This window comes from Electrona antarctica (genome assembly GCF_951216825.1).
Source record: "Electrona antarctica genome assembly, chromosome: 6".
NCBI classification, from domain to species: Eukaryota; Metazoa; Chordata; class Actinopteri; order Myctophiformes; family Myctophidae; genus Electrona; species Electrona antarctica.
The window spans coordinates 14,992,579-15,011,378 of record NC_136811.1 but is presented as its reverse complement, the minus strand read 5'-3'; the positions used below and the strand labels follow the sequence as shown (position 1 = coordinate 15,011,378).

Here is an 18,800-nt window from a genome sequence, read left to right as displayed (position 1 = left end):
GCTATTTTTGAAAAATCGAAGAACGACTGACATAGAAACATAGCTTTTTCAGAAAACTGTCAGGATGTAGAAGACATTTTTAGAATCTGATCTCGGGTCAAAATGGGTTAAACAAGACTCTTACTACGACTGAGAGTGCAGGTTTTATTCTCTTTCAATCTAGTGGATTAACACCTACATGTGACCTTGCTACTACTGCACCCGTGAGCATTTTGCTTACAATCTGTGACCATTATGACATTATGAAAATGTATAAATGGTAAATGTGTTAACATTTTGTTGTCAATCTTTATCAGTAATTGAACATAACTGATAATATCTCAGGGTTCCTTCCTACACATTTTTTATTCCATAAATTTCCGATTCGTCACACCATATTAACATCCGCGTACAAATAGCTAATAGCATTTAGTTTATGCAACTAAATGCTTTTAGAATTCTCTCTAAAATAGCCTATCTACAAGCTTGTACTGTAGATCGGCCATTTCCGCTGCGCAACATGCTTTGATAGAGGACATGCTGACTTCTGTGGAATCCAAATGACATCACTGAAATCAGTCGTGGCGAGTCTGGCCACTGAGAACTTTAATACATATTAACCACTTCACCACATTAGTCCAAAATAGGAACGGCAGGTTGAAATTGGTTAACGGCAAAACCAGGCAATGTTAAATTGTGCAATGTTAGAGTTTTTGTAAGGTAAATTTATACTCTATATACCTTCAACCCCTACAGCAACATAAGTGAACTAGAAAATAGAACTAAAGTCCACTGACTTTAAAACACAACTTGTTTGTCAGCACTGTTCAACAGAAATAAGTTACCTAACTGAAACGGTCCTAGCTATATTCATTATTTCTCTTAGATAGAAGAAATTATATATTAATTGTCTCCCCATGAATTCTACTTGGCGTACGTAGGCAGGGCGCACCTCACACTTGCGACCAACAGGTTTGGTTTGATGTATGTCTATATGTTTCAAGCCTTATGATCTGCTGTAAAACCATTTCCCCCCCCGTGGACACTAATAAATACAACCTTGAACCTAGATTAATGTAGTCTCTTTTATAAATGAGAACAGAAGGCATTAAGTCAGTCAAAGATTTGTTTGACGGTGGCACGTTTGTTGCGTTACTTTGAACAGTTCAAAAGTATGCTCATACTTTTGAACTATCTGTTCAAACGAAACGAACGTGCCACCGTACGTGCCACGTACCCAGAACCCACTTTTTCCGTCAGATATCGTTACTCTATACCTCATTATTTGACCTTCATTTACCCTCAACCACTGCCTATAAAAATCTTTGGGCCCAGGACCTGGAGGAAGAAATCTCTGATGAAACCCGGGAGGCCATTATGGATCGTGTTCATTCCTCATCAATAATGTGCTAAACATGGGGCGATGCAATGTAAATTTCTCCACCGGGTGTACTGGACCAAGGTTAGGTTAGCCAGGATTTATGATGATGTCGATCCAATGTGCGATAGATGCCACCAGGCTCCAGCTAATCTTCTTCATATGTTTTGGACCTGTCCAGCCTTACAGTCTTTTTGGTCAGATATTTGATACTATTTCAGATGTGTTACAGTTGCCCATAGATTCATCCCATTATTTCCCTATTTGGCGTCCTTCCTGAAACCATCCCCCTGCCTAAATATCAATCTGACCTTGTCGCTTTTGTGACTCTTCTGGCAAGACGTCTTATTCTTATGCATTGGGGGAAAAAAACATACACATTGCGTGGCTCAATCTCCAAATTCAGTAAAGTATGGCAGCCTTTTCTGTCTCATGTTGACCGCCTACACTCCCAATTGAACCTGAATAGTGGTCACCTGACTAGCCAACCTGTCTTGTCGATTTTGGTTGTCTTGATTTGATTTGTGTTGTTTTGTTCTTGTGTGTGATGCATTTGTATTTGTTACTCTGTATTTCTTAATTTATTTCTGCAAAAAAAAAATAATAATAAGAAGAGAAAATGAGCCAATAAAAAATAATGTTTGCGCTGCCTGTGCAGCCTCATTTATTCACTGTGTCCATGACGATACATGCAGCCTTTCAATTATTGTGTTCTTAAGCAGAAAAGATACCGGTAGTTTAACTTTTCTGATTACTTCATCACTGTATAACTGATAGCTGATAAATGTTCAGACAAGCTTTTGTCACAATGTCATTTGTGATTTGCTATATATGCAATTCAGAGATATTGCCGCATTTTATTGAATCCAATATGGTGGTAGATGTGTGGATTTGGTCGAGTTATCATGTAAATAGTCTGGAAACGTTATTATTATTTTCTAATACAGTTTACTTATCCAGACCTGGAAATGACTAAAATCTTATACTTGGGCAGCGTTAGAGGAGCGCCCTTGTTGCCGAAAGGTTGCCGGTTAGATTCCCCGGACGGGGAGGAAAAATCTGGGTCGGGAAGTGAAGTGATTGGCCTCACTCACACAACACCGCTGAAGTGCCCTTGAGCAAGGCACTGAACCCCCAACTGCTGCTTAGTGGCCAACAGTATAAGACTGAGGTTCGTTGTAATGGTCAGCTCCCAGGTTTTAATGTGTGTGTCTGTCTGTGTGTTTCTATGTGCAAGGCATTGCTGAAAATGTGCTCAGCTACTAACCTGGGTACATAAAAGAAAACCCATCTGCACACAATTAATTTAGTTTTTGGTTAATATCCAAGAACTACGGAGCCCCTGAGTGGCCATGGTAAGAAAAATAAATTATCTCGTCTGGACGAGATAATAATTATCTTGTCCGGACGAGATAATAATTATCTTGTCCGGACGAGATAATATCTTGTCCACTCAGGGGCTCCGTAAAGAACACGTATGATTGTTATTGTACTAACAAAATGTAACAATCAGAATATTTTATATTCATGTAACTGTACTTGGATGTGACAACATTTTTATTCTTGTTGTGTTGCTTTACTTTCTTGATATGTTTTAAGCAGCAGTCTTGTTTCTTTACCTCCGCTTGTGGCTGCTTCTTCTTTTCTTCCATCTCCTTCTGCTTCTTCTGGAACTTCTCCAGCTTCTCTCTGTTCTTCGCGTCCTTTTTAAGCTGGGCTTCAGTCTTTGGTGGACCTGAAAGAAAGAGAAACACACACACACACACACACACACACACACACACACACACACACACACACACACACACACACCAAGAATCACAGTACAGTATTTATACACAAGCATAATATTCTCTTGCAAGAAATGGAACAATGTGAATAGTGGTAAAGGACTGCAAGAGGTTTGGATGGCGTCTTAGACAGACTTAAACTAGAAATTTAAATGATCCAGTCTTTTATCTACTGTCTGGAAAACAACTAAATCCTCAAAGTGCACTACAAAGTAAACATTTAGCCAACCATGGGGTGATTTTCTACATTCCCCATGAAGCCTTGCGCCTCTGACTAGCTGGCAGATGGCCGGGCAGCTGTCGTGTTTGTTCGCCATTGTCTAAAAAAACCTCTTCTACTAAGGTGAATGGTAGAGTGACTGATGTACAGTCTGCCTCAAACGTTACTCTTTTACCTGCTTTTTACTAACACTAAGATTACAAAGATGCCCAGAACATCGGGATGAACCTGTGTAGTTTATGGCTGCTCCAACAGTAGTGACAACATTCCAAAAAAAAAAAAACGGAATGTCAAAATATCCACCGCGGTGGCTAAGGCCCAGGCCACACGTATATGGGTCTTTTGCAAAACGCACATTTCTCTGTGCGTTTGGGCCTTTCAGCCACACGCAAACGGCGTTTTCGGCCACTCAAACGGAGGTTTTTTGAAACGGATAAATAAGTGAAGATTTTCGAAAATATCCGGATCAGTGGAGCGGTGTAGTCATGCGAAACGGAGTTTTTGAGAAACGATGATGTCACCGCCACCGCCCACATGCAGCTTGTCAAGCAGAGGTCCTCACAAGTATAGGTAAAAAAAACACTGCCAGCCCAGTCCTCAGCGCAATGGCCCGTTGCGCAAAGAGGTTGAGATTTTACTCGTGCTATATTCAGATAATCTTCAACCGATTGTTATAATTCGAAGTGGTATATATTCCGTGAAGTTTATATTTTCATTGGGTGTACAAGTCATGTTTTTAATATGCCTTCATCAAATGATATAGAGAGATGGTAGGGTAGTGCCCAAGCCCGTATAGCCATGCAGCCTATATGAGCTGTGGTGCGCTTGCTAGGTCTACACTCTCAATTAGGGAGGTTAATTTCACTGATGTGTACAACCTTTATTCAAATAGTTTCATTTGTATTGGTGCCGAGTGCGAAGCCAATAGGTTCATTGCGGACCGCTACAGATAAACTGTGGATATTAACCTACCAATAAGGACCCAGGCCAAATGCCATTGCGCAGTAGCCTACACCAACAAGTCTATGCGTGGTGTGTTGATTGATTGATTGAAGAATTTATTAACAGTTTGCAGAATTACAGTACATTTCAAGCACATAGCCGCATGTGAAACTATATCGTGCTGTATTTTGCATCATGGTCATGCGAGGAGAGAGAGAGAGAGAGAGAGGGTGCAGAGAGAGAGAAAGAGAGGTGTGAATGGGATCGCATCGTGCGTGCGCATTATGGCACATCTCTCTCATGTTTAGGGCGCACCATTGACTGCATGTCACTGTGCCTACATGCTGACAATGTGCGCGTGAACTTGTATTAGCCTAAAATATAGCCACTCTACAAGCTCACAACTGGTTGTGGACACTTCTATAGGCCTGACTCTACTATTTCTGTGCAGGACTTGCCAGGTCGCCAGAGCAATGGTAAAGTGTCTATCATTTTTAAATTATATGGAGAGAAAAGTCGAGAGTCGGGATCTGGAGATTTACGCACATAGTGTGACATGCTGACAGATAATGAAAGAAATATACTTCCACTCACAATTTAGGTGGCTTTTAAAATGCGGTACTTATTCCTTCATTAAAAATATGATTGGCACCTCAAGTGTAAATATAAAATCAAATATAATATAGCCTACAATTGAAACCTGCTACTGCAGTGATTTTATCCAGTGTTCAATGTGTTTCTGCGTTTGGGTGTGGACATAGATATCTCTGTCGTATGGCCAGGGATTTTTTCTAAAACGGAGGACGAAAATATCCGTTTTGCAAAAGATCCAGAGTGGTGTGGCCTGGGCCTAAGAGCAGAGCCATAGAGTAATGGTTGAGACGAAGCAGTCAAAGGTCCTGAAAGATACATAACGTCAGTCTTACCCAATACCCAATCTTTCTGTTTTATGAACACAATGCTGCTGTACTTTATACCTCATACTTTAAATGCTTAGTATGAGGTATAAAGTGCAGCAGCCTTGTGCAGGTAAAAGATTAAAGTTTGAGGCAGACTGTACATCAGTCACTCTACCATTCACCATAGTAGAAGAGGTTTTGTAAGAGGCAGGTTTACCCTGCAGTTATGTCTGCTCCGCCTACAGGAAACACGTAAGCTGCGACCATGAGACCCGTTTCTGAATTTGTCTATACACACACTACTAGCCACATCAATAGTGCAAGTGCAAGTTGGGGCAGCGGTGGCCTAAGGGTTAGAGGAGCGCCCTTGTTGCCGAAAGGTTGCCGGTTCGATTCCCCGGACGGGCAGGAAAAATCTGGGTGGGGAAGTGATTGTCATCACTCACCCAACACCGCTGTAGTGCCCTTGAGCAAGGCACTGAACCCCCAACTGCTCCTCCTGGAGCTGCTTAGTGGCCAACAGTATAAGACTGTGGTTGTACTGGTCAGTTCCCAGTTTTTAATGTGCGTGTGTGTGTGTCTGTCTGTCTCTATGTGCAGGGCGTTGCTGAAAATGAGCACCTGTGCTCCGCTACTTCCCTGGGTAAATAAAGAATAATAATAATAAAAATAAAAATAAAGTTACCATTGACAGTAGCATCAGTGGACTCAGCAGCAGGAGAGGCATCAGCAGCAGGAGATGCATCAGCAGCAGGAGATGCAGGAGATGCAGCAGCAGCAGCAGCAGCAGCAGTACTGCTGCTCTTGGGTGTAACTGGCACCATCTTCTCACACAGACTAATCTTTCCCAAGACCTTGACAAACAGAGGCTGGTTGATGCATGTCAGGAACCACCGGGTGACGTTACAGAGGACCTTTCTGTCTGGAGCCTCCAAAGCCTGACACACAAAACAAGGACAAAATAAAAGGTGGAAAATGTGGTTTTCTCAGCAACAGTAGGCCTACAGCTGAGCAAACACTTACAGCCTACAGCTGAGCAAGTACGACTGAGATAGGTTTTCATTAGAGAGAGAAAGCAAAACAGCCAACATCTAGGCAGAGGAACCGGGTTAAACTACAATAAGAAGACACACAAAGCATGACTGTACAGTGGGTAACATTACAACCTAACTGAACTGGAGAACATATGACCCTGGAAACTTAGTTATCCTCCTGTCCAGAGTGCACTGAATATCACCAAAGAACTGTGCAATGCTGTTTCCTATGTTTTAATTTCTAAGTTTAGTTGGGGTTTTTTACTTTGTGCTTTGCAATGTTGTGTAAAAAACAGTCTTGTCCTTCCCCAAATCATCTTTACTTGTATTGGACACCTTTTTGGCCGAGTTTGACACTCCAGTATTCAACTTGCATCTACCTGTACTAAAACAGGTAATATTCATGTTTATACATGGGATGCAGTAAAAAAGAATAAAAAAAAAGAAAATGGCACAGTTAGTTAATGAGTATCTACTCTGACCGTTTGTAAATGATCTGATAGATCACTCTATGTCAAAACCAGAACATATTTACAAAACGCACCCAAGGACGTGTCATTTGGACGACGTTCATTGACAAATATTTACTTTTGAGATATAAACACGATTTTAAGCAAGTTACAGGCTTTTGCAGTAGTCCATTATAAATGGTGCGGTTTGCATGAATTGAATTGTTTCAAGAAATGCACTGATTGTTCTGCAAATGTTAAGCAAAGTAAGTAATAGAAAAATGCAACTGTAAAATGAATCCTTGTTTCCTTTTTCTTCAGCTTCCAGCACCGTAGAAGCCTGCACAGTGTAAGTGACTTACTTCATACATGGGCAACTGGCGGCCCAGGGGCCAGATGCGGCCCCCACCATCACTATGATCTATAAGCTCAAAACGCATCGCAGTGCAACGCGTTTTGAGCTTGTAGATCAGCTATTTTTGCCACGACAGTAATATGAAATGTGGCCCTCTGCAGTGAGTGTGGAAATATATAGTGGCCCTCGCCATCGTCAAAGTTGCCCACCCCTGACTTACATATTTGAAGGGCAGGAGGACTGCCATGGCTACAGCCATGTCAGCCAGGGTGATGCCTTCTCCCACCAGGAAGGTTCTGGGTTCCAGGGCCTGGTCTAGAACCTTCAGGACACGCATCATCTCCGCCCGAGACGTCTGCTGGAGCTGAGAGTCAAGATTTGTATTCTTAAATCTTGGTTCTCTACCAATATTATATACAGCAAATATATGTATGTATGTATGTGAGACTGAAATATATACTGTGTGTGTGTGTGTGTGTGTGTGTGTGTGTGTGTGTGTGTGTGTGTGTGTGTGTGTGTGTGTGTGTGTGTGTGTGTGTGTGTGACTGTGTGTGTGTGTGTGTGTGTGTAATCAATATAAAGTAAGCACACAGATACCAAATAGCATCTCAATGTAAAATGAAATCCATGGATGTAAGCGTTCACTGTTATGTACTACTTTACCTCTGCTCTATCACAAAAAAGGATTTGTCTGCAAATAATTTAATATAATCAATAAATCCCATTTCGACTGCTGTCAGCAGCTGGGTGAGAAATACGAGAGCTTTGTTCTAAAATAGATTTGGTGCTGTGGTTCGACATTCAAGAAGGACCTGCTGACAGCTGTCAGAGAGGACTGATGCAGACTGACGCAGAACACATCTGTGAATGAGCAGTGGGCTAATGGCTACCATGGTCACATCTTAACGCATAGACCCGTGTGAGGGACGCTCACACAGGTTATTAATACTGTGTATTATTATTATACACAGTTATTGCTATTAATCAAAGTTGAAATTCTGTTGATTGATTTTGTGATTTTTTTTCTTTCCTGTATACAAACGGGGTAGGCAAAAGCCCCTCAAAAAGTAGCAGATCTGCAAGCTCAAAACTTGTGGATCTGCTACTTTTGATGTGTTTGTTTGTGTCTTTGAGTGACGCTGTAGTATGATCAAGCAGGGTGTTAATTTATGAAAAAAAACACAAAGTTAGAATATGGATATAGGAGTATATATGAATATACAGGGGCGGCGGTGGCTTACGAGTAGAGTGACTTGATGGGAACCGCAAGGTTGCCAATTCGAACCCAGGCTCCCCTAGAGTTAGTGTCGAAGTGTCCTTGAGCAAGACACTGAAACCCTAATTGCTCCCGATGTGCAGGTTGGTGCCTTGCATGGTTTCCTCCGGCATCGGTGTATACATGTGTGTGTGAATGGGTGAATGTAATGTAAAGAGCCTTGGATAAAGGCGCTATATAAATGCACCATATACCATTTAAGAGGTTTCTGCCCGACAACAGCGATATATAGAAACAAAAATGACGTTACCACTACTTCCCAGCTTGAAAGGTATACCAACGACGTATACAATAGGTGTAACAACAGGTCTAAATGGGTTAAACTGGTGTAGAAGTATGAAGCTCTCACCTTCTTATCGAGTCCAATCATCCCCATCAGTGGAAACACCACAGCGCAGGACACTGGCGTAAGTTCGTTGTCTGCAAAGCTGAGCCACTGCCACACCTGGCTCTGTTGCTTGTTGCATAGCCCAGCCCTTTTCCCCTGAGAGGCCAAGTACCAGGCCACAGCACTGGACCCGCACAGGACAGAGCCCCCTTCCCCGGCACCCAGCACCAGGGCGGGTCTGGACCGGGCATTTAGAGAGGCCGGGGGGTCCGCTGTGATAGTGCGCGGGTATAAGGTGCAGAATTCTGCACTTATGAGAGCTAGAAGACTCCTGAAGTCATCAGGGTGTGGAGACACATAGAGAGACGACATCCCTGCACAATACAATTCAAAGGAGCTTTATTGGATGAGAAACATTTTCATTGCCAAAGCTTTTTTGAAACAAATAGCAACAATCTTTTGCAGTCACTTATAAGCAGTCATTTTTCTCAAGACCAGAGACAAGATAGACATCAGTGAGTGACTGGTGAGTGCCTTGGTGGGCGTGTATCGGTGTATGGCATGTGTCAGCCAACAACTACCACCCTAAAACTGACCACATACAGTGAACGCCACAACAGGAGATGTCAGACTCTGAGACAATAATTAAACATGTTAGTTGCAAAATATGCACTTTCGTGGTAGCAGAGTACTATAGCCACTTTTGCGACCATATGCTGGCTTAACTGTGTCAGTGATTTAAAGCCGACCTAAGCCATGTGAAACAGACCAGAGACTATAGCTATAGTAGCTATTGTACAACACGGCACGAAACTTTTAACGTGACTTAATATCTGCATTGAAATTGTGGCTCAGTCTCATGATGTATAATTCTTTCGCGTTTTCCTCGAAGTAAACCAAAATGACAACGTGAATAAAACACGATGTTGGCGCAAACGTATTGTTAGAAGTTGATCATCATCATACCTTTGAATTGTGTTATCTGGTGGAACCACATGAAACCGGTAAGAGACGTCAGCTTTATGTTAGCAACACAACGGAGACGCACATGAGCCGCTGCGACGCTGCCTGACGCAATAAACCAACGTTGTTGTTCCGGGGTTTCTTTTTCCTTAGTGGGTTGACTTCCAATGGAACGGTTTATTACTGCCACCTACTGGGATGGTGTGTGAGAGAGCTGAGAGGGCATTTTTCATCCCCCCCTCCAAAATAATGCCCAAACCATATTAGTATGTAGGCCTACAGACAGAGACAGTACAGTACAGTATCACCTGAAAATATTTTGTGCCAGGGAAACACATACAAGATTTGTTGAAAATAGATCTACAACGCATCAAATTGATGCAGTCTACTACTGTAGTTAATTAAAATTACAATTTTGCTGGAACCTCGACCTGTGAGAGCCCACGACCCCACTTTGAGAACTGCTCTAGTTACATAAAACAAAGTATTCCTTTCCCCCCAAAAAAACATAGAAAGTGGCTCCACCTGTAAAGCTCTGTAGATTAATTTGCTTAAATTCCCAGATTCTCAGATTATCTTTTCAAGTCAACCTCGATATTACACTGCATTGACACATGTCATGAATGATCTGCTTCTCTGCAAGTCCTGACATGATGTAGTACTGTACAACCTAGGGGTGCACATGTTAGTATGTTATGTAATACTTGCAGGATGTTAATTATGTTGTAACTTGTGATATTGTATATTATTGCATAGATGAGACCATTTGTGTCGGTTCTCATTTGGGTTCACAACATTACTTTCAGCTGGGCAGTTGTTGTTAAACGCTGCACAAAACTCACCCATGCCAACTCCTGGTCTATATGACTATGAGGCAGGGAGAAAGGCTTGGAAACATGTTACTTTCCCAAATTTCTTGCAATAAGGATTAAGGATTTGAAGCATAGTTAATTTTTAATTTTAATTTCCATGTAGATTTAAGGGATTTACTGGCAGATTGGATTGCCTTGTGGCAGCAAGTGCTATGTGGGCTCTTGGTAAAACAGTTTCCCTCTTACCAGGTAAGAGTTAAGATAGGGTAACAGACTGTTAAAGCAACCGGTCCGTTATTAATCTACAGCATGTCATGTGAAGTGTTGACTTGATTGAATAGTTTATTAGACATAAATGTAAAAACAGCAACCGAGTACAGTCAAACACTTCAGTCCAAAAGGGATAACACCAAAAAAGTCTGTGCAGTCTTATTTCCATTTAGGCACTACTTTAGACAGATGTGAAATTGTGAATGACCCATCCATTTATCATTTGTATGGTGTCTATGACCGCTTCTCATTCTGGTTCAACCTCAGTCCTGACCTTGATATTTTAGGTGAGATTATAAAGGGAGGAGAGACATGCACATCCACACCCAAAATTAGGCAGGTGCTAAGCAAAAAATATAACATGAAAATTGGAAATAAAAGAGAACACTCGCATGCGGTGGGCTCCAGTTGTTTTAGTGCACCTGCATAGGTGACATTTCTCTTCTTGTCTCTCTCAACTCCACTGCATCTCCTAATCATTTCTGTCCTTTGGGTGCTGGCACTTTGTTCCCCAATTGCTAGTAGAAGTAGTTGTGTACTGTATGTCTTTAGTACGGTGTGATTTTAAATATCGTGTCTTATTTGACCTTCTAAAACTGAAATTGAATGAGAGCATTATGATCATGTGTGTTTTCCATCCACCCACTGTGAGCCTAGTACTGTATTGTTCTGCTGAAATATGTCACTCTTTTAGCTTCCTTGAACACTACCTCTGGAAAGTGTGTGCTGATCGTACATGGCCATTTGAGTTGTTTTGCCTCATTAGTATAAATGATGCATTAGTACATTAGTTTGCATTGGTACATTGGCTGATATTTAGGGCGGCTGTGGCTCAGGAGGTAGAGCAGGTCGTCCAATGATCCCGTGGGCGGCGGTTCGAATCCCGGCTCCTCCTGTCCACATGTCGAAGTGTCCTTGGGCAAGACACTGAACCCTACATTTCCTCCAATGAGTGTGTGAGCTCGCCACCATTGTGTGAATGTGGGAAGTGAGGACACTGGCGTCGACTGTTCGCCGCTTCACCTCCCAATGAATTAACCATTGTAAAGCACTTGGAAAAGCGCTATAAAAATGCAATTCATTATTACATTGGTTTGATAAGAGGGATATTTATAGGCTAAATGAAAGTCACAAAGGAGAAATTATTTTAAAGCAGCATTTAATTTAATCAAACACACAGAAGCAAATATTCAGGTCTATTGTATGTATTGAAATGCAAATACTTGAGTTGTGAAATTACTACCAAAGGTCGACTCAACAGCAAACTTGCAATCAGGCACATTTAAAATTGTGGTAGGCCTACTGCATGGGCTCATACTGTACCTCTCAAACTAATTTAGTTATAAGCCTATTAGTGTAAGTATAGTTTAATGTAATTTGCACAAAGAAAATGTGTTCTTGCATGTGTGGTAAGCTTTCTGCTGCTGGCCCAAATTATTCATAGCATCTATGAAATTGTTCAGCAAACATTTTTGCTGGACTCTGGAAAAGTTTATAGGTGGCCATCTTCTGGACGTCTGGATTACTGCAATCACTCTGACTTCGGCCCAAATACCTCCATCACTGTATTAACAAGCATCTCCACAGTCCCCAAGGCCAACCTTACACTTAGCCTCACCACGTTCCCCACCCCATTGCCCCCTCTCCATGCCAGAGTTCCCAGCCCTCCACCCACAGCTTTGGCCTGAGCACCCATCTCTGACAACACCGCCCCCGCATACTCCTCGATTTGTTCCCAGAGCCAACCCCCGAAGAACCGTATCACCCACCAAACGTTGTCCACCACCCCACCGACTATCCCCACTGTGTCACAGGCCAGCGTGCCCAGCCCTGTCATCACAAGATGACAGGTAGCGAGCAGGGCTTGCAGAATGGTAGAGGTGCAGAGGTACAGTCCAGAGAAGATGTCCTCTCCTAGGCCCACCACCGTGTCTATGACTGACCACACACCAGACCAGACATCAGAGCCAATGAGGTGGAACAGCGAGAACACGTGTCCTGGCAGAGCGCAAAGAACTCCAAGATCCTCCTGGAGGATATATGTCACCTGCCAAGACAAGACAAGACAAGACAAGACAAGACAGAGTGAGTTGAAAAGGTCTGAACACTGAAATTATTCGTGGTGACTCAGCGATTCGGCCGTGAGCGATTCTGCATCAATGTGACATAATCAATAATTGAAGCCTAAATATAATTATATATATTATAATATAATTATATATAATTATAATACTGTATATAATATTATATATAATTATATAATGTTGTTCAGTATATCTGACTGCTTGTATTGACTGATGAAAAATGTGCCATGTTGTGCAGTAATATAGAAAAATGTGATGCATCACAGAATCTAACTGAATCGAATCGTTACCTGGTGAATCGTAATCGAATTGAACCGTGAGGGCAGGGCACACCTCTAGAATATATATTCCATATATAGCATAACTAGACTCATACACTGTTATCATGTAATGTATTGGCCCACTCTTTCTGTTCTTTATTTCTTTTGTAAACACACATTATTGAGCCTGTCTAGAGCTTTAAAAAATCCAACATTGTCATTGTTGACCCCCCCCCCCCCACCCACACGTTTAATTATTGATGTAAAACACACATGATGACATTACATAACTAAACTAGAAAAAGTGCCCTTCTGGGCACAGGTCTCCACCAGGTGACCTGTGTGTGTGTGTGTGTGTGTGTGTGTGTGTGTGTGTGTGTGTGTGTGTGTGTGTGTGTGTGTGTGTGTGTCGCGGCTTGGCCTGTTGTAGCGCCACCATTAGGCTGATTTGAAAACGGTCAAGTGGCATTTCTTCCAAAGCCTAGTGGGAATATGCATGCACAGTTTCACCACAATCGGACGCTGCGTTGAGTAGTTGTGGCGATTTGTACAAAACGGGTACAAAGCGGGCTACTCCTGAAAAGTTTAGAAGCCAATCGTAGCCAATGAGGGTGGATTATGAGAAATCAAACAAACCCGTCTTGATCACATGACTATGGAGAGCATGTGTACCGATTTGCGTGAAATTTGGATAAAATCTGAAGTAATATTAGAAAATGTGTTTGACATATGTCGGCCTCCTGGTGGCGCTATAAAGAGCAGATGTGAAAAATTCCAGGAAAAGGTTTTTCCTTGGCCTCTAGGGAGTTGGCATACAAAGTTATCCACAGAGCCGTGCAGTTAGAGGTAAAAACCCTTTTCAGCCAGTTATAGCGCCACCATGAGGCTGAGTTGAAAATGTTCATGTGGCATTTCTTCTTCTGCCTAGTGGGAATGTGCGTGCACAATTTCACGGAAATCACACAATGTGTTCATGATTTGCAGCATTTTCTTTGAAACTGAGCACTCCTGCAAACTTTGGAAGCCAATCTTAGCCAATCAGGATGTCAAGAACTTCCACAGAAAGGTGAGTTAGAATCTCAAGGGAAACCGTACCGGTTTGCCTGGTTGAGTCACCATTATAAGGAAATGTGCCCATAATCAATCCAATCGCAAGTGTCTGCTTACTCATAGAGTAAGTTACAATGAACAGCAACATGAGTTTAATATGGAAGGTTAATTTCTTTCCCCCACACCACGCCCATATCCCCCCTCCCAACACAACAATGGTCCCCAGGTTAATTCTCAGTCAGGGTAGTGGTCCCCAGGTTGATTCTCAGTCAGGGTGGTGGTCCCCAGGTTGATTCTCAGTCAGGGTGGTGGTCCCTGGTTCATAATCAGTTGAAAACCCTTGCTCTAGAGAGACTGTGTACCAATTTGCGTGATGTTTGGACAAAATCTGTAGGTGTACTGTCCAAAAACTTGTTTTGCACAAAGCGGCCTCCTGGTGGCGCTATAACAGGCCGTTCTGGACATTTTGGGGCAGAGGTTCATCGTTGGAATCCAGGGAGTGTGTGTGCAAAATTTGGCATCGACCGGGTTAACGGTGCCGGAGATTAGCTGGTCACAGACGGACGGACGGACGGACACACGGACACACGGACGGACGGAGTGCAAAACATACTCTCTCCCCATGCCTTTGGCCTGGTGGAGACAATTATATAATGTTGTTCAGTATATCTGACTGCTTGTATTGACTGATGAAAAATGTGCCATGTTGTGCAGTAATATAGAAAAATGTGATGCATCGCGAATCGCGATGCATCATAGAATCTAACTGAATCGAATCGTTACCTGGTGAATCGTAATCGAATTGAACCGTGAGGGCAGGGCACACCTCTAGAATATATATTCCATATATAGCATAACTAGACTCATACACTGTTATGTAATGTATTGGCCCACTCTTTCTGTTCTTTATTTCTTTTGTAAACACACATTATCGAGCCTGTCTAGAGCTTTAAAAAATCCAACATTGTCATTGTTGACCCCCCACCCCCACCCACACGTTTAATTATTGATGTAAAACACACATGATGACATTACATAACTAAATAATCAAAAATGGTGGATGTATACCCACGTTTGGGGTGACAGTATTGAGTGTCAGTATTTCATTATTAATTAAAGCATATTTTGCTCTGAAACAGACAAACAGACCATATACTGTATAGACAGCACCAGCACCGCATAACATCCGGTGCATCAGACTCAGCTCCTTTACTGCTAGCCAGCCAAGCATGCTCAAGCAACCCCCCTATTGATCCCCTAACCAATTATGAATGCTGCGGCACACCTGGTCTTCAATCTCCCTAGACGTTCACGTCTCTCCCTTCAGTAATCCTTTCAGTGGTGTCTGGTTGCTGCCTGCATCCACCATAGACTGTAGGCATCCACATCTAAACAACACTGGTGTTGTTGACCTACAAAGTAGCCAAGGACATGGCACCCATTCAGGGCATGATCCACCACCACTACATCCCATCCTGTGCACTTGGATCATCTAACAGGACATCTGTCAGCCCATTCCCTACGACTAGTCTGGGACCAAAGCGTTCTCTTCACCCTCCTGGCTTCTAAACTGTGGTACTAAACAACCCCCTCCTCCTCCCACGGTCAGGACTGCAGTCTCACTCCTCATTTTCCACTGCAGCCTGCAAACTCATCTCTTCAGACCTCACCCCCTACCCTAGCACTACTCATTCCCTTGTATCACTACTTTACTTGTTGCCTATTTTCGATAGATGCCGGTTATACTGTGCAATCTTGCAGATGTATAGTTGTTACTTGTTCATTATTGTATGTAGCCTAAGTTATTTAGATAGCATGTTGTTTAGACATGCTAGGTGTGAATATTTACCTCTGACATGTGGCATTAAAGTGTTTTCTTTGCAGCATATATTTACATGACCATTTACCCTGTCATTTACGTACTATGCTATTTACTTTGATCTTATACTTTGTAACATGACGCATACTATATGCATGCCTCTTACACCAATCTTTGACTTTGTAAGTCACGCTGGTCTCTCGACATGAGCATCTGCAAAATGCTCACATTGTAACTTGTAATAGTATATAGATTACCTGTCCTGGTAGCTGTGTAACAATGGAGACAACAGGGCGGATTGGAGCAGTGATGAGGTACACAGAGGTCGTCAGGATGTAGAGAAGCGTGCTGCTGGAGTTGGTGTCTGTCTCCAAGGCATCCACGGTCACGTTGTCATCCAGAGATCCCACAGCCTTTGTCATGGCAACCTCCAAGTGAGTCACGTCACCCTCCGCCACCTCACCATTGTTCTGTGATATCTCTTCCTCTGTTGACGTTTCTGGCGCGATGTCGCCAGCCTGAGCTTCCAGTGGCTCCGCGTCGACACTGGTCACCTGTTCACCTGCTTCGACCGGAGCATCTTCTGTGCCTTCCTGATTCACCTGTTCAGCTGCCGCGACCTGAACATCTTCTGTGCCTTCCTGATTCACCTGTTCAGCTGCTGCGTCCGGAGCATCTTCTGTGCCTTCCTGATTCACCTGTTCACCTGCTGCGTCCGGAGCATCTTCTGTGCCTTCCTGAATGTTTTCATTGGAGTCTTCATCAATAGTGTTATCAGAGCTCACTGTTTCTACGGTTTCAGACAAGGCATCTGTGAGGACATCCACTATTCCTCCCTCAGCCTCCCCATCTGCTCCCCCGCACCCCTCAGAGAAGAGCTGCACCCCCCCGAGCATCTCCTCCAGCTCCTCGATGCCGACCAGCCTCTCCCTTACCCCTAACTCTCTGACCAGCCCCACGCTGAAGCCAGCATGGTTCTCCGAGCCAGAACAGCACACTGCGGTCCACAGGAACCCAGTCTCGCACATGACCTCATCTCCATCCTCTGCAGAACCTAGTCCCCCCCTCCCAGTCAGGATATAGAGGTCACCCCCTGTAGAGTCGCACTGGGGGCCGATCTGGGACCGGACCAGGGCTGTGACCCAGGAGTCCCACAGCTGGACAGGGGAGTCTGCTGCGACTTGAACGATATCATCACCATTCTCTGTCTGGGAGAAAGAAAATGGTAAATTATCAAAACTGAACTGTGCAATAAAACAAAATAACTATCAGGATATAATTATAACCCATGAGGCGTACTGTATGCCTATGGTTCTTCATTTTCTAATTAATTGTAAATTTGATTTTAGTTTAATTTTGTTACACACTAAATCATAGAAGAAAACAATGATGAAATGGGATTCAATTAGAAAACATTTAAGATTTTTTACATTTTGTGGGTGAGATAATAAACAATTATTTATGAGTAAATAATTGACCTCAAGGATGTTTTTTAGATGTCAAATATAGAGCAACTATATCCTGTCTAAAACAATCAAAAAACACTTGCTGATCAATCCAAATGTCTCCTTTTACATTGCGTTCTCTGATGTTTTCTATCACTGACACTCATGTCCAGAACTTTGCTATCTGTTGCCAGTCAGTTGTTTACAGTGCACTGCACACATTGTAGGGCCTACTCTGAACCTGCATCACCCAGAAGCATAATCAACACAGCTTTACAGATGGTTGGTGAAAATAGCACTTGTTTACAAGGTCTTTTATGATTGTCATCCAACGGCATACTATTTACATGGATGTTAAAGTAGCAAATGCTTCCTTTCCAAAAAAAATAAAATAATGGTATTATCTGTCAACTACAGTGTTGTTACCCATCATTTGTTTTCATTGTCTGCCCTCTATGAGTAGGTGTCGCATTCTTCAAATGTCAGCTCATTTTGGAAAACTCTCCAGACATAAACATGCCCTTACCACCAGCTCACTCTCTGCCCCTTCGTCTCTCTCTGTCACCCATCCGTGGCTGAGATGGTAGCCTCTGAAGACAGCAGTGGCACAGGCTGGGTCATAGAGCGTGGCAGATGTCTGTCCCCCAGGCAGGCTGTGGCAGAGTGGCTGCAGTGGAGGCAGTGTTGTTGCCTCTGTCCGCACAGAGGCTCCCAAAGGGGGCGTCTGTCTGTAGAAGCAATGGCTGCAGCGAGAGAAGTCCGTCTCTGAGTGGTCCTCAGCTGCAAGAGACAGGCCCGGGCCCAACGCTGCCAGCAGCAAGACAGCTACAGCCCCTGCTATTGTGACAGGATGCAGCATGGTGGTGGTGAGCTCAGCAACTCCCCCCTCTCCCTCTCTCTCTCTGCCTCTCTATCACGCACACACAGAGGGTGGGAGGAGAGGCTTATAAATTATCCAGAGGTTTCCGTATTTAAACGGACAGAGATAATGGTGGTAATGGTGGCCACGGCGATGGCAATTTCCTTCCTGTCGATGTGTTCTTGACTATTGACAATTTCTCCTTGTTTTTCTCTCCTCCACTCCATCTGTACCCATGGCCGTCTTCTTGTAACGCCTGGTTAAGTGTGTGAGTATTAGAGAAGGTAAGAGTGTGTGTGTTGCAGATACAATCCTGCTTACCCTCTCATTTCTCTCCACACTGACAACCTCACACCCCTGTTCTGTGTCCCTCCCTCCCTCCCTCTCTCTCTCTCTCTCTCTCTCTCTCATTCACTTTCCCACTGGCTATAACTCACCACCTTACCCCACCATTCTCGTTCTATTGGTTACACCTTTCACTCCCCTGTGCTGTCAAGGTACACAAGCCAAGCCCACACCTTATAACTATACTGCCAAGTCTGCATTCCCTAGTAATACCCTTTCAGGGTGGGTTAGTCAATTGATTGA

The 18,800-nt window shown here is 43.3% G+C and overlaps 2 protein-coding genes across 5 annotated transcripts in view; both read right to left on the bottom strand.

Annotated features, from left to right (window-relative positions):
* Positions 1–9,749, bottom strand: part of vars1 (valyl-tRNA synthetase 1) — a 37,250-nt gene extending 27,501 nt beyond the window's left edge. Inside the window, exons 1-6 of one of the 2 annotated variants that reach the window (XM_079502797.1) lie at positions 9,617–9,749; positions 8,672–9,024; positions 7,267–7,410; positions 5,986–6,146; positions 5,894–5,934; positions 2,977–3,092 (exon numbers count right to left, since the gene is read on the bottom strand). In XM_079502797.1, the coding sequence (XP_079358923.1) occupies positions 2,977–3,092; positions 5,894–5,934; positions 5,986–6,146; positions 7,267–7,410; positions 8,672–9,024; positions 9,617–9,647 (846 nt within the window). In that variant the 5' untranslated portion in view covers positions 9,648–9,749. Of the gene's footprint in view, positions 1–2,976; positions 3,093–5,893; positions 6,147–7,266; positions 7,411–8,671; positions 9,025–9,616 lie in introns of both variants that reach the window. The other variant, XM_079502796.1, reaches the window with a different exon arrangement.
* Positions 9,750–11,837: 2,088 nt separating this feature from the next.
* Positions 11,838–18,564, bottom strand: LOC306925236 (uncharacterized protein). 3 transcript variants are annotated; one of them, XM_079503956.1, is made up of 4 exons: positions 17,880–18,564; positions 16,559–17,116; positions 16,166–16,510; positions 11,838–12,742 (listed from the first exon to the last, which is right to left on the bottom strand). In XM_079503956.1, the coding sequence occupies exons 1-4, from the start codon at positions 18,210–18,212 to the stop codon at positions 12,227–12,229; spliced, it is 1,752 nt and encodes a 583-aa protein (XP_079360082.1). In that variant the 5' UTR covers positions 18,213–18,564; the 3' UTR covers positions 11,838–12,226. The 3 variants fall into 3 exon arrangements, with proteins under 3 accessions (XP_079360082.1, XP_079360083.1, XP_079360081.1); XM_079503957.1 differs by having other exon boundaries at positions 16,607–17,116; XM_079503955.1 differs by having other exon boundaries at positions 16,166–17,116.
* Positions 18,565–18,800: the final 236 nt, after the last annotated feature.